The sequence below is a fragment of the Trachurus japonicus genome, chromosome 1 (genome assembly GCF_045865225.1).
Source record: "Trachurus japonicus isolate A0001 chromosome 1, Traja_1.0".
Classification (NCBI taxonomy): domain Eukaryota; kingdom Metazoa; phylum Chordata; class Actinopteri; order Carangiformes; family Carangidae; genus Trachurus; species Trachurus japonicus.
In genome coordinates this window covers 10,515,326-10,531,528 of record NC_140907.1, presented here as the reverse complement: position 1 = coordinate 10,531,528, position 16,203 = coordinate 10,515,326, and the positions used below count along the sequence as shown (strand labels likewise).

General features: G+C 44.2%; 1 protein-coding gene across 2 annotated transcripts in view; it reads right to left on the bottom strand.

The window, feature by feature from the left end:
* Positions 1-16,203, bottom strand: part of maml3 (mastermind-like transcriptional coactivator 3) — a 159,131-nt gene that overhangs the window by 85,452 nt on the left and 57,476 nt on the right. The window contains exons 2-3 of one of the 2 annotated variants that reach the window (XM_085768743.1): positions 1,497-1,601; positions 855-1,388 (exon numbers count right to left, since the gene is read on the bottom strand). In XM_085768743.1, coding sequence (XP_085624869.1) covers positions 855-1,388; positions 1,497-1,601 — 639 coding nt within the window. Of the gene's footprint in view, positions 1-854; positions 1,602-16,203 lie in introns of both variants that reach the window. The other variant, XM_085768653.1, reaches the window with a different exon arrangement.

Genomic DNA, 16,203 nt, shown 5'->3' with positions numbered 1-16,203 from the left:
TGAGGGAAACCAAGAATCCCATGAGCCTCCGTAGCGTAGCTCTGAGCAGCTCATGGCTCTGCTCCACCGTTCTAAAAATAGCTTGCACCGACAATTAAAGGTAATGAACCTACTGCTGTGACTATAGAGATTATGGCAATGGGCCAATTTGCCAAAATGTTGAAATATCCCTTTAATATTTTGTTTTTTAAACAAATCCTGCCTACCCCATCTTTAATATGATAATAGCTGCATTAAAATTAGGAGAAAGCCAAGCCATCTTATCAATCTGATGTGTCAAAAACGGACATGGAACAATTCAGTCCTACTCGTTACATATTGGGTCATATTAATTTGTTTGGTAAAAAATATAAAAAAATAATTATTATAACCAATTCAGAGGTAAAGTCAATGACACTTACTCATCCACAGATATTTGTTCATCAGTTTGGCTGGAAGCCATATTGTCTTAGACCAAAATACCACATAGTTAACTTACAACACTTTGTTACAATATGACCCCAAATAACCATGTAAGTATCAATGATTACTACTATGAGCTATGAGTAATAGTGGGTTCCAATTTAAAACAATTGAAAAGCAAAAATGTAAAGAACTGAATTTAACTGGAAATAAACCTGTCAATAGAGAAATTTCAACTCATTACCTTGCATCAGAAATAAACTGTAGTTTTTAGTCTGCAGCTTATAAAAGGTTTATGAATTTCTGGGACTCTGGCAAGCTGACAGACAACGCCGGTGTGTATGATACAACTAAACATAACACAAGCTTTACAACACAAATTGAATGATTGAAAGACTGGAGCTGGTTAGGAGGGGTTAAAAAGACATCATGCTGACCCTCTTAACACTGACCTGTGGTGAGCCTATGGGAACCTGTGGACCTCCCTGCGGGGGCTGAGGGGGCGGAGGCAGGGCTGCTGCTGCTGCTGGCGCTGCCCCCCCCCCAGGTGCCGCCGTATTCCCAGCTGCTTCCTGCGGGCCTGGAGTCTGATTGTTTGCCGGCCTGCCAAACTCTGCCTCTTTCTTGTCCTCAAAGTCCTCGTTAAAGAGGTCGTGCATATCGTCCTCTGGCACGGTGTTGGCCAGCTCATCGATCAGCTCCTGCCACTCCTGGTCATTGAGGTTGATGTCAGAGAATAGTTTGTTCTGATTGGACAGAGACTGGGGATCGGAGGACTCCATCCCGCCCCCGTCATCCAGCGGCTCCTGTTTCAGATCTTTGAGGAGGCCGAAACTGTCCTCGAGGTCCAGCGAGCCGTTCAGCTTCACGTCCGGGAGGTGGCTGCCACCGTTCTTCCCCAGCTCGTCGCCGGCCCGGCCCACATGGTTCCCGTTGCTGTTTGTAGTGTTGTTTCCGGTGGAAGTGTTGGGCCCGCCGAGCAAGGGCTTAATGTCCATTTGGTGATGCAGAGGAGAGATGGGCGGCACGCTGTTACCGGTGTTGTTGGGGAGACCCGTTAGCGAGTCCAAACCACCAGAGCCCTCTTTCCGTACCCGCTTGGTGGTCGGCGAGTAGCTGCCTCCGTCACAGATACCATTCTGGTCTCCGTTGAGGGGCGATCGCGCGCTGTCCAGTTTCCTCTTTACAGTCTCCTGGAGCTGGAAGAAAAAGAAGAAAAAGGGGAATAAATTGGGGGGGCTGAATATGAAAACTTTCTGTGTGATCTTCAGGGCGCTAACAATGGAAACAACATGAGATACCAAATCAATAAGGCAACAGGCTGCTTCCTCTCCACACACATCATCAACTGTCGCGAGGAGACGAGAGGTGTGCTGAAAATCTAAATATCACCGAGACGAATCAATTGTTCTCTCAGCACAGACTGGCTGAAATAATGATGACCACACCGTCGAGTTCTCACATCCTGTACATTATGCACACATATATTTCTTTAACATGAGGTAAAAGACGGGTCAACACAACAATGAGGAGACTAGCAGCCCTCTCGACGGGCAACCTCAGCAGCTGGACTCCAGGTTTCTGAGAGGAGGGGAAGGAAAGATCAAAAGAGCAGCTCGTACAGTATCCTCTCCATCATTACCATCGGCCAATGGGCGACTGGGCTGCCCCGTCTAAACCCACACCCCATCCTTAGCCTAAACCTAACTGCCTCTGCCATGGCACAGACGAGATAACAACAGGGTGCTAACGAACGCCGGCTGGCAGTTAAGGTAATCACTATCATAGACCTGGGTGGGAGAGGAGAGGAGGGAAGGCAAACAAAAAAAAAAGAACGTAGCACTGTACGAAAGACGGGAGGCAAAGTTACGGTGAGAAAGCGGAGAGAGGAACAAAAGCAAGCACCCAATGAGAAATTGAGAATTCTCAGCAGTTTGTCCTTTTAAGCTACACTGTGTTTTTCATCACCAGAAACTGCTTTATAAAAACGTCTAAGTGGCAGTAATGATAGTATAATGATAGTCATAATCCTTGGCTTAAATTTTTTAAGTGTGTAAGTTAGTTAGTTATTAAGTTAGTAAGGGAAATGGCAGCTATGAAGACTCTCAGGTTAACAATGGGAATTGGCAATAACAACTGTGATGAAAAAAATGAAAAAAAGCAGTAAAGTGTATAAAAATTGAGGCTTCTGTGCAATTTAATAATCTCAATTTCACTCCTAACTCCTGTTAATTTCAAACCCTAATGAAGTTGGCAGAGAAATAGTAGATGCTATTAAAATGAAGGATGGGAAGCAGGGACCTCATTTATGAAAGGTTCCCAGGGTACAGACTTTGTGCTCCGACCCAAATCTGAGCCCGTGTTTAAGATTCAAGTCAAAAAGATCTTTTTTTTTTTAACTCAAAACCAGAATTGAAGGCTCATATTGCATTCATTGTACGAGGAATAAAAGCTATGGATAGAGTTTTGTGCCATTTGATTTCTATTCTTATAAGGACTCTGAAAATGAATGTGGTGGCAGAGAAAAGCTACTGCACCCAAATCACTGCAAAATCTGATCATTTAAACAAATGAATTTGGAAAAAATTAAAAAAAAAAACACAATAGGGAATTCAATGACGGTGCTCGTGGTAAATAGACAAAGAAGGAGGAATTTAATGGACAACTGACTGAAAGAATACACTATGCTGGAAGCATTCTTACAGTGAAATCTCTTTTCCAGCCCGTCCCCTCAGTCAACTGACACGCACACACATTTGCACAAAAACCTACAATCATAAATGCATAGACACATGAGTGCACTATGGTAGGAGCAGTTTGCAAGTTACATGTACAGATCTAACATTTCAAAAAGCCTTGTGCATTAAAAAAGAGCTGAGAAAAAGAAGAATATTTAAATATTCTGTGAAATCCACACTCTCAGCTTTCACATGTGAAAGACTCTCACACACACACGCAGGCACGCACACACAAAAAGGAGGCACCACCGATACATGTATGTGTGCAAACGCACACTTTGCTCTTTGTTATTCAGATGGAACAACAGACAAAATATATTCAGATTGTATTCTGACCCTGAGGTGGACCCACTGAAGCTGGCGCGCGCTCACACACACACGCGCACACACACACACACACACACACACACACACACACACACACACACACACACACACACACACACACACACACACACACACACACACACACACACACACACACACACACACACACACACACACCACACACACACACACACACACACACACACACACACACACACACCACAAAGAGCACACAAATCATCCTTTTTTGACTTTCTTAGTTAGTGTGTGTGTGTGTTAGTGTGTGTGTTAGTGGGGGGGTCTGTCAGACTGGTTTTGCAGTCAGATCTTCACTCTGACTGACTAATTGTCTTTATGGCATTATAACTATTATTATTATAAACTACAATATGTGTGTGTGTGTGTGTGTGTGTCCTGAACTCTCGTGCTGGTGTAGCCATTACAGGAACAACAGAGAAAAACACAGGAAAACACATCTCCACTGTCACGACATGGCTTCATCAACTCTTGTGTGTTTGTGTGTGTGGTCCTGCAATCAATGGGTTTAAATAATTCAGGTCTCCTGGATGCGGGCTTGGGTTTGTGTGTGTTTTGTGTGCGCGTGTGTGTGTGTGTGCTACAGGCTTTCCCTAAATGCCAGTGACTCACGTTGATAATAACAGGCTCGCCTTTCAAGGCCCACCTATAAAAACTCCCATAATTATCCAGGTGGTGTGAACTATAGAACCCTCCCACTCTGATGCATGCATGTGCACATGCACACAGAGGTTTTTACATACACACCCAGCTATTACAAAAAACATTAGCAGTTTAACCTTCTTGGAGAAATCGAGAACATATGTAGAGACAGAGAAAAGGTGGACTGTGGTTCTGTGGGCTCCGTATCATGCGAGTCAGCACGCGACAGCCTGAGGAGACGTGATGGGATGAATGACAAAACTGCGAGCTGCTATAAAATACTTCATATTAACTGTGCTTAATTAATCATTTGTTTCTTTTAGCACAATTAGCAACTAATTAAATTCAAATTATGGTAATATACCTGTCAGGCACTGCAAACAGAAACTAACAATATTGTTATTCATTTGACAATCACGGCAATAAAAATGCGTTTGAAGTGAACTTAATTGCGAGGAATGGAGTGTTTGTGCGTGTACGTGACTGTGAGAGAGAGAAACTCAGAGCCAGGACAAGACACGGAGCGTCAGAGACAAAGAGATATGAAGTAGTTTTAATCAAGCTGGAGAGCCGGAGAACAGAGGGAGGAAAAAGAGCATCAGACTAAAAAGGATGGGAGGATGCAAAAGAGCAAAGACAGGAGGGAGAGGAAAGGGAAGAGAGCGCTGCTTGTTTCCTCTCCTGCGTCTCTCTCTGTACTCTTTGACATAAACACCTGCTGACTGCTCCTCTGTCTGCTCCCACAGCAGACACAGAGAAAGAGAGAGAATGACAAAAATACAGAGAGACAAAGGTAACACACACACACAGGAAGAGGAAGAAGGGATTTATTTGTCAGGCAGATGGTCTTTTTCCTTAGAGTGGAGGAGCTACCAGAACATGATGATGAAGAGGAGGAGAGCGGGTGAAGGAGAGAAGAGGTGGAGGTGGGAGGATGGGAGGGAGGGAGGATGGGATAGGTGGCTTGATGGAAAGGCACAGCGCGCCAAATGACAGCGGGGAGCAAACGATGAGAGGGTGATCAGAGCGGGAGAGGGAGGGAGAGAAGAGAGACAGAGATGGAACCACTAAGGTGCTGTTGTTATAGCAACCTGCTGCTCTGGTGCTTTGTGCGCTGCATCCTCCTTCTTCCGCCTCCTCCTCCTCTCCTCTCCTCTCCTCTCGCTCACTTACTCACTCTCCACCACCCTGCCTGCTCTCCTCGCCTTCCTTTTCCTCCCTCTTAAAGGTTGAGCATCACATCAAATTCACACCAAAGTCTCAACATTAGAGGAAGACGTCGTCACACAACACAAGGGGGATCGTTTCACGTTACAGAACCAAAACATGGAGCCATCGTGCGGACGTGTCTCTCGATGTGAGGACAATGGTCAACGATGGAAACCTTTTGTCTATAGGAGCAGATTTCTATGGAGAGAATCTGGTCTAAAGCCACCGAACAGCTGCAGCTTTTGTGAAAATAACTGCAAAATGCATAAATATTCAGTTCACTCTCTCCTTCATTACTCTGGTTTACCTCCATCCATCCTTTATTCCCCTTCACTCCTGCCTTTCTCACCTACACATCATCACTCACTCTTTCCCCTGCTCTGACTGCAGGGGACAGTTCTGCCAATAATAGACAGGACACACACACACACACACACACACACACACAGCGATGACCATTGTCTAACAGAGTACAACCAGACACACGGACAGAGCAGCCACATTCACGCACCTTCTTTCACTATCCTTTAAGACCTGGAACCTGTTTGTTGTGGTGCTGCTGTTACCAAAATACATAAATAAACCATTATGGCTAAAATCTGATTTTAAAAAATGGTTCAAACAGATATGACTGATATTATTTTTTTGGATCTATCTAGAAAGTAAGCTGCCATTTTGGAGTGACAGTACGGTAACACTTTATAATAAGTACACACTATTAAGCATTAATAAATACTGAATTCTTTGTTTACAACACATGAATACTCATTAGTATGTAGTTTATAAACACAGTTAAAAATGTTTTACTCATCATTGACAAGCTCTAACTATAAACTACATACTAATGAGTATTCATGCGTCAAAAATGAAGAATTCAGTATTTATTAAACATTAACTAATGCTTAATAGTGTGTACTTATTGTTAAGTGTTACTGACAATACTGGCTACAAGGTTTGTTGGTCTGTTGGCCACTGATGACAGTGAAGCCTTTCTGAACTGAGCTGAACTCACACTTGTTAAAGGGACATTGTGTAACTTCTCTTGTTGTCTATTCAAAAAAATTGAATATTTCGTTCAAAAGTGTGTGTTTCATTAATTAGTAATTACCCCCATCAACAAACTGAAGTGTTCTGGTAAGCTTTGAATTTGCCGTTCATATAAACAGAGAGCGGGTAAGCTCAATGCTGGCTGCCATGTTGTGCCGCCATATTTTACGTTCAGTGGCAGCGTGACCGTAGGTAACCACGGAAACTCACTGGAGACACCGGAGCAGTCGGCTCTGGGAGAAACGATGGAGGTGGCGTCTGTTTGAAAACCATCACTAGGGTGTAGTGTGAGGAAGGATGGAGGGTCACACTGATGCCGCTTTCACGTGGCGTCAGGCAGACGGCAGTCGGCAAACAAAGCGGATGTCATTTTAGTCGACAAGAGAAAGCCGGTAAAACATGGGTGAGGTAAACAACACGACATTGCCATGGCAACATACTGCCACGTGTGTATTGCTTTGCCTCGTGCTGATGGACCACTTCTTTACATGGACGCTTGTTTACCCCAGTATGTGAGGCTGTGGTCCGTCTGCCCGATTCAACAGGAATGCAGCATAAAGAATATGATTGAGTTGGTTGCGATATACAACACCACTGCTAGATGGGAGTAATTCCTACACAATGTCCCTTTAAGAAATGATCTGCAACACTGGAGATCATCAGGTTACTACTAAACAATATTTATCTGACATGAACCAATATTCTGCGTATTTAGCATTCTCTGACTTCATATGTGACCTTGTGCATCACATGCCCACGGCATAAAAGCTAGAAAAACTGCATTGGTTGGTCTCAGCTACGCATCATCTGGGTGTGGATCCAGGCCTGGCTCTGATCTTGGCCAATGGCTAACGTTGCACCATTTACCAGAATTCAACTCTTTTTTTTAAGACTCTACAAAAGTGGTTACCAGTGGCTGCACAGTGCAACTTCCTGTATAGGCTGCTGATTTAGAGCAGCAAAGAAGAACTGGATATAAGCAAAACAACTTGATTTGAGCATAGAACTATTTAGTTTATCAGTGGATGAAGTGAGATTAGATTGATGCTAATTTCCATACTAATATTTCTGATACTAAAATTGGAACAACTCTAATAATAATGGCCAGAAATTATGTAGACATGCAGTTTCAGGAAGGGTCCTCAATCACCTCGACCTCACTATTTGTTTAAGATCGTCATTAAACTTATGTAAAGTGGTGCAGACCAGTGTGGACACGTGTTTCTATGTATGTATGTGTGTGTGTGTGTGTGTGTGTGTGTCCTGGTCTGGCCCACTAGACTGTGAAATAAGTCAATTAAATTAAACAGGTCTTTAATAAGTAAACGTGTTAGCGAGGGTGTAGCGGTGATAGAGGTTTAGCAAAAGGCTCTGGCATGTATCCAACTATTTTGAACCATAACCTGCCTGGAAACGCTGCTGTAAGGTCTCTAACACAGGACAAAAAATATACAAAGTGATGTATTACTAAGGCTATCGGTATCGGTAGTGAGTGAGTACCCGTACTCGTACTCGGTCTGAAAAAAAAATGGTATTGAGCCTCCCAAGCAATGATTGAGGTAACACAATGGAAAGGAGAAAGCACCACGGATTTCCTTAAACATCATCTCGTCTGCTTATCGGCTGTTCTAGCATCTAAACAGGCTGCAACATGGGTCCATGTTGTACAGTATGAACCTCATTTCTACATGGCAAAGCAACAGTACAGTTTTGATGAATGTCTTCCTGATTTAAAAAGAAACCATGTCCAAGACAAGAAAACCTTGTCTTGCACTGAGTTTAACTTCAGCTGTGTATAGCATATCAATAGAATGTCATTACTCCTTATTTCAGTGAAAAGAGGAGGAGCATCAGAGGATAAATTACAAAGGAAAACAGGCAATGAGTCAGAGTGTGTGTCCTCCATCTCAAGGACACACAAGGACACTGCTGAGGTGTCCTTGAGCAAGACAGTGAAACCCGGCAGGAGTTGTTGTTCTGTAAGTAATTCAGATGTTAAAGGTCGGAGGTTAAATGCTAACCTTGTTGTCAGAGCGAGGTGATGGTCTGGTTCTGGTCCACTTCAGTCGGCAGACTTTACAGTCAGTATTTGTTTACTTGCCAAAGTCATCTAAAACGTTTCTGTAGTTGTAGTTCAAGCCAGAGGCCAGCTTAGCTTAGCTTAGCATAAAGACAGGAAACTGAGGGAAGCTGTTAGCCTGTGTCTTTGAGGTCAGGTTTGAATGCAGAACACTGAGTCCAGGCCCCGGCCCCGCGCAGCGCTCCGCTCTCACACCTTCACATTATTGTTTTCATGGTGAGATTGTTGGACTTTCTTCCTGCATGTCAACCTTCTCAGACACACAATGTTTAGGTTTCCTGACCAGACCCCCGAACATTGAGATGGACGCAGCACAAAAAAGAGTCTGTGGGAGTGAAGGACAGAAAACTCCAAGTGACAAGAGGAAGGTACAAACAAAAGAACCATTTGGCCGCCATCCCAGAGAAGGGTGTGTGTGTGAGAGAGAGAGAGGGAGAGAGAGGGAGAGAGAGATGCAGAGGGAGAGAAAGTGTGTGTGTGTATGTGTGTGTGTGTGTGTGTGTGTGCGTGTGTGTGTGTGTGTGTGTGAGAGAGAGAGAGAGAGCGCCTGCCAGTCTGCCTCCTGTACACAGGGGGCCTATACACCCGTGATTTGAATACACTCACACTTCTAATCTTCTAAACAATAAGCGCCTTCCATTTTTTTACCTTTTTCCAATTCTGTAAATGAACCCAGTTTGTGAGCACTGGCAGATGTCAGGAAATACTCAGACGTTCTTATCGGGATATTTATATAAGGTTCAACAAATACAAACATGAAATAGTTCCATTTTAAAGGGACATTGTGTAACTTCTCCTGTTATCTATTCATGAAAATAGATTATTTGGTTCAAAAGTACGTTTTTCATTAATCAGTAATCACCCCAATCAACAAAGTGAAGTGTTCCTTTCAGCTCTGAATGAGCTGTTCATATTATTCATATCTACATGGAGCGGGTAAGCTCGGTGCTGGCTGCCATGTGGTGTCGCCATGTTTTTACGTTCAGTGGCAGCATGACGGTAGGAAACCACGGAAACTCAGCGGAGACACCTGAGCTGTCGGCTCAGGTGGAGGTGGCGTCTGTGAAAAGTCACCGTGGAAACGCAGTGAGGAGGAATGGAGCGTTACACTGATGCTGCATTCACCTGCAGTCGGACAGGGTTAGGCCGTCGCTAACAAACCAGATCAGGTCAGGTAAACAATACCACATCGCCATGACAACATATTGTCACGTATATTTTTTTGTCTCGTGCTGACGGACCACTTGTTTACATAGAGGCTTGTTTATGCCGTTACGTGCAGCGGCTGTCATCTGTCTGCCCAATTTCACGTGAATGCAGCATGAAAAATACAATTGAGTTGCTTGCGATTTACAACCGCACCGCTAGATGGGAGTAATTCCTACACTTTAAAGATACGTTTCATCTATTTAAAAAAAAAATCTAAATTATCTAAATGTACATTGACACAGAGAAACCAGAGGAATGTGTGTGTGTGTGTGTGGATATCTGACCATCAGTGACTGTAGCTGCATCACCCTATAGAGACAGGTCGACCACTACACCCAGACACACACACACACACACACACACTATTGTGATATGGTTTATTGCAGCTCTTTCTCATATATATTATGTTATGTTGTGTGTGTGTGTGTGTGTGTGTGTGTGTGTGTGTGTGTGTGTGTGTGTGTGTGTGTGTGTGTGTGTGAGCAGAAGAGTGTGAGCATGTACGTGTGTCATCAGCACTTTCAAACCTGCTGACCTGACATAAAAATCTAGTGGCCACAGAAAACCACCCCCCACCCCCTCCCCATCCACTCCCTCCATCCCCAACCCCACAACTCAATAACAGGGACCTTTGTGTCTGTGTGTGTGCGTGTGTGTGTGGAGTGAGAGAGAGACCCAAAAAAAAAGAAAAGGAAGGGGGATAAAGAGCAGTGTGTGTCAACAGACACATTTATAAACCATTAGCATTGAACTAATTATCATCCAAGTCAAGGACTGTGTTTGTGTGTGCCTTTTTGCATGTGAGTGTGTCTAAGTGTTTACATTTTAGAGATAAAGTGTAAGTCAGAAAGAGGGCAAGCAGAGAGAGCATAGAAGCAACAGAGGTAGAGAGAGAGAGAGAGAGAGAGAATGAGGGGACAAGAGAGGGGAAACTGTGTACTGTGTGTGTGTGTGTGTGTGTGTGTGTGTGTGTGTGGTTCCTGGCTGAGCAGCTCCTCTCTATTTATAGAGCTGCGGCTCCTTCCTGTTTCTGGAGCTGTACCATCACGCCAGGAGGGGGTGGGGGGGACAGGGGGAGAGAGAGAGAGAGAGAGAGGAGAACGGAGAGATGGGGAGAGGGAGGAAGTGTGAGTGGGTGTGTGGGAGGGGAGACTGGTTGTGTTTGAGTCTTTAGTAAATCAACAGATCCACCCTCCCTCTCTCTTGCTCGCGCTCTCCCTCTCCTTTTCTCCCCCTCCCACCCCATCCCTTCTTCCTCCCCCTCCCTCTCTCTTACTCAACAACACGGGCTCGCGAGCAAAACTGCACAGCAGAGACGGAGAGGGAGAAACAGAGGAACACAACAGACAAAACTAAGCAGCACTAAAGGATGATTAGTGGGGTATTTTTGCATCAGATGGTGAAATTACAGAGTTCTCTTTCAAAATAGGACACTGAAGAGACATGAAATCACCGAGCCAACAGCTACGACGTGGTGTCTGTGAGGATCAAACCCCTCCACTGCTCTTGCTAATTTGATACTAGCAAGAGAAGATTTAAAGTTTGGATATCTGGACACACAATGTGAAAAACTCTAATAAGAAAAAAAAAATCTACAATCTGCGAGCAGCAATCCTTACAAACTGTACAGCCACTCCCATCCCACACTGACCTTGAAGGAGGACAACGCCATACGACTTAAGTTTCTCCTACAAATTTACATTTCATTTTCAACAAATGGTGTCAATGTAATGACAAATAAACACAGAGGCAGAAGCCATTAGCAGTCTTGTGTCTTTCTACGATATATTTATGGAAAATTGATCCATTAACAAGTGTGGGTAACGTAGATTCATCCACATTAATATGAGACTCTTTTATAACCAAAAGCAAACTCCTCGGGGTCTCTTTAATTATTTCCTATTCATATTTTATATATTTCTTATATATGCTCCAGTCTGACTGTACTGTTCAGATGTTTTATGTAGGAAAATATGAACATCAGATTAGGACTCCATATCAGCAGCCATTCAATATTAAATGACTCAGACTGGCAAATGGACTGCGTTTATATTGTGCTTTTCTAGTCTATTGACCAGTCAAGTGTTTTACAATGTATGTCTCCTTCACCCATTCAGACACACTCTCACACACACTCTCACACACACTCTCACACACACACACTCACACACACACACACACACACACACACACACACACACACACACACACACACACACACACACACACACACACACACACACACACACACACACACACACACACACACACACACACACACACACACACACACACACACACACACACACACACACACACACACACACACACACACACACACACACACACCGATGGTGCAGCATCAGGAGCAGTTAGAGGTTCAGTGTCTTGCTCAAGGGCCGGTCCTCAGGGTGGGACGGGAGGGGGACACATTCCTGCTAATACATTTTGTCATTGGCTGCTGGTTTGTCTGATGTGTTGGTAGGGTTGCAAAGGGATGGAAAATTTCCAGTAAATTTCCGATAAATTTCCAGAAACTTTCCATAAGAAGTTAAGATGGGGAATTTTGGAAATGTTCCAAATTGGAAACATTCCATGGGAATTTATGGGAATTAACTGGAAATTAGGGGTAATTCAAACAAACTGTATCATATCCAAACATAAATGTAAATATTTTGTTTTGTCATAAGCAGATATCCATGCAAAATAATACAATTAAAAAACATGACATTTCAACAGATTTATTTGTGAGTAGAACTTAATCAAGTTTTAATTATTGTATGAACAATCAATTCTTTTACTGAACAACAAAAACATGAATGTTGAGTAAAATGTTACCTTCAATTTTGTAAATTTCGGATTTATTCCTGTTTATTCTCATATATTCCCGTTAATTCCCATATAATCCTGTTAATTCCCATGGAAAGTTTCCAACTTTGAAAATTCCCGGAATTTTGCAACCCTATGTGTTGGTCATGTTGGAGGGTGGCCGGTCTGTGTCTGGAAGGTCTATTACACCACTGTCTGAATGGGAAAGCAATCAAAAGCAGCAGAGTTTATAAGCTACTGACTGCAGACATGAAGAAAAGATTAGCACAACAAGAGGAAAAGAACAGCCAGAAAGGAAAAGTGAAGGCGGAGGAGGTGGGTGGGAGTGGGGCTCCTGGCTTCATGGCCAGATGGTCACCAGGAGGGGCCTGACAGCTGTGTGTGTGTAGGTTTCTGCATGTGTGTGCAGGAGAGAGAGAGAGAGAGAGAGAGAGAGAGACAGATTGTGTCCAACACCTGTCCTCCCTGGACACAACAACAAAAGAGAAAACACTCAACATGGGCTACATCAAACACAGAGGGACAACAGAACGAAGGTGAGAGGAGGACAGAATGAAAGAGAGACAGCAGCGGGAAGATGAAGAGACAGGTGGATCTTCACCTCTGTTTCCTCTCCATTATCACACGCTGAGAATGCCATCTGCAGCCAAAAGCAAAGTATGTTTGTGTGTAATGTTATTATTAGTATGGAGCATGAGTGTACAGTATGTGTGTGTATGTGTGCGTGTGTGTTTCCTAGGGGTTCCTCTGATTGGCTTGGTCGGGCAATGTGCCACAGGAGGCGAGCGTATGATTGGCTGCGTCGAAAAATCCAGTGGGCTTCTTGCCTCTGCCAGAGCCTGTCGTGAGGGCAGACTGGTGCACGTATGCACACACACACACACACACACACACACACACAGATTTATGGATGCTCTAGTAACAGGAATGGCCGTTTTTTTCCCCCTCTGCGCTGTTGCCTCTGAGCTGAGGGGGAAAGAGAGGGATCGAGAGAGCAAGAGAGCTACAGTGAGGTGGAGGAGGGTGGGAGGGGAGGGGGGGGGGGGGGTGGCTGCTATGGTAACAGATCACTGTGGCAGCCAGCGGTGGGGCCCTGATGGCTACTTGGCAGCAACACCAGAATCTCACTGGCTGCGCACACGCATCAGTGTGAATGAGTGTGTGTTGTTGACCAGAAGACGTAGCTGAATGGGGAGGAGGTGCGTGTGCGAGAGCCCTCGCAGGGAGGAATGAAACCGCTGAGCTGGTGTGTGTCGTGTGTGCGTGCGTGTGCTTGTGTGTGCTCTGTGCTCCAGATGTCGTTAGCAGCGCAGATCGATGGCCACACGAGAGCACATCCCACTAACACCCGTCTCCTTCTTCCTCTCTCTCCCTACATCCAGGCTGCAGGACGCTCCCACTTCTCCTTTTAAAAAATGGAAGCCTTTTCCCTTCTGACTCCGGCGGTCAGCTGATCGTCTCTAACCTGCTGGACACCACGCGGGACGAGGCTCGGGCGAGATGCCGTTCCAGTCCACTCGTCCTGGCTGTCTTCGCTCTCTCTAATTTTGCTCTGTGCATAACTAGGTCATGCAGTAGCAGACTGCTGTTGCCTTGCCTTTGTGTGTGTGTGTGTGTGTGTGTGTTTACATAGCCTAATCACACATTTCAACTCAGACCTGGAAAGAACAAAGTCCAACTCAGCAGGCAGGCACTCATGACACCGATGCAAGATCCAAACACACACACACACACACACACACACACACACACGTTCACCATGAGTATAGGACAGACAACCTGTAAACCTCCATTAGTCTGTGCTAAATTATTCTGTGTTTTTATCGTGTGAGGAGAGCAGTGACGACAGCACAGTTGTGCTTATACTGTATTTGACAAAAACTAGATTAAGATGACTTTTCAGAAGTGATGGGAATAACAGCGTTATAAAATAACAGCGCTACTTTTTTCAGTACTAGAGTACTAGAGTAGTAAAGTTACTGTTATACACCGTTATGTGCCGTTAGCTGACTCAAAAAGTCTCGTCACAAAATAACACACCCGTTAAAGTCTATGTTTTTCAGTCCATCAACTAATCGGAAAAAAGCCTCTGCACAGGCAGGCTCTGTGGTAACGTCACAGAACCTGCCTGTGCAGAGGGACACTGAGTGAGTTGGTTAGCTTCGGGTTATGGTTGGGAGGTTAGGGGGCGAGTCCAAGTAATTTGACATATTTGAGTATTTTATTAAAAAAGTATTACTTTTCCTAATTAGTTACTTTTATAATGTAGTGATTCAGTTACTAACTCAGTTACTTTTGGGGGAATGTAACAAGAGTTGTTTTAGAGGTAAATACAGAGACTGCTTGCCGAAAGTCAGCAGTTTGCATGAATTTTCCTCGAAAAAAACTCTTGTCTCATAATGTTCCGTGATTATCTCTTAGCATGGTGAACTGTAGGTTACAACTTGTCCACAAGAGTGTTTTGGAGTTGTTGGATTTGATGAGTTTGATGAGGGAAACCAAGAAATCCCATGAGCCTCCGTAGCGTAGCTCTGAGCAGCTTGCAGCTCTGCTCCGCTGTTCTAAAAACAGCTTGCACCAACAATTAAAGGTTACGAACCTACTGCTAAAACTATAGGGATTATGGCAATGGGCCAATTTGCCAAAATGTTGAACTATCCCTTTAAAAGTAACATGCCCAACACTGCTTTTCAGTGTATTGAATCTACAGCTAGTACCCAGACAGTCTCCCATATTTTTATCAGCTCTTTAATGTGGGACAGCAGCGGTTAAAGAGTATTCAAACACTGGACTGTTTCACAGGTTAATCCATCCACTCCAACACACAGCTGAGTGATAAGACCTGTTCTCAGAACTCCACCTTAAACTACCCTAACCTATAGAGCATTGGTTCCCAATAGGCCATGCACCCCCTTCTACTTTCTGACTTAGCTGACACATCCCCAGTGCCCGACATTTTAAATCAAAATAATTTATTAAAACGTTTTTAATTCACCTCTACAAATAATTTTCTTGAATTGTTCTATTCTATCTATTACTGTGAAAACATAATTTAATAATAATGTCTGAGTTATTTAATTATTAACTCATTGAGTGCCAACCACGTAATTTCGTTTTTTGCTTTTTTTTTTAAATTATGAAAATAGACACTTTAATACACATTAGGGCTGCCACGATTAGTCGACTAGTCACGACTACGTCGACTATTAAAATCGTCGACAACTAATTTAATAGTCGATGCGTCGTTGTTTTGTTTTTTTTAATTTTGTTTTTCTCTCAAAACTGCTGCCGCACCTTCCACACACGCAGCCGCCGCCGCAGCCGCCCACCACACACACATACACACGTGCACTCACTCACTCAGTAGGCTACACATAGGTGTTCTCTCTCTTTTCTCTCTCTACCGGTCTTGTCCCTCATCAAGCGGCACCGGTGTAGCCCCGCCCCCCCGCCCCCCCCGTCGCCGCCGCCGCCGCCGCTCCTCACCCTCTCTCTCTCTCTCTCTCTCTCTCTCTCTGTCGTTTTAAATGAGAAGCGCTACTAGCAGCGGTACCGCCGGTCCATCGTTTTAAGTCACGGACTGAAAAACAGCCGTTCCTCATTTAAAAATAAAACCGCGGACTTTGAGAGTCGGTGTTGGAGAATAGAACGTTACCGCGTCTGGTCACAGCGTCCTGGTCACGT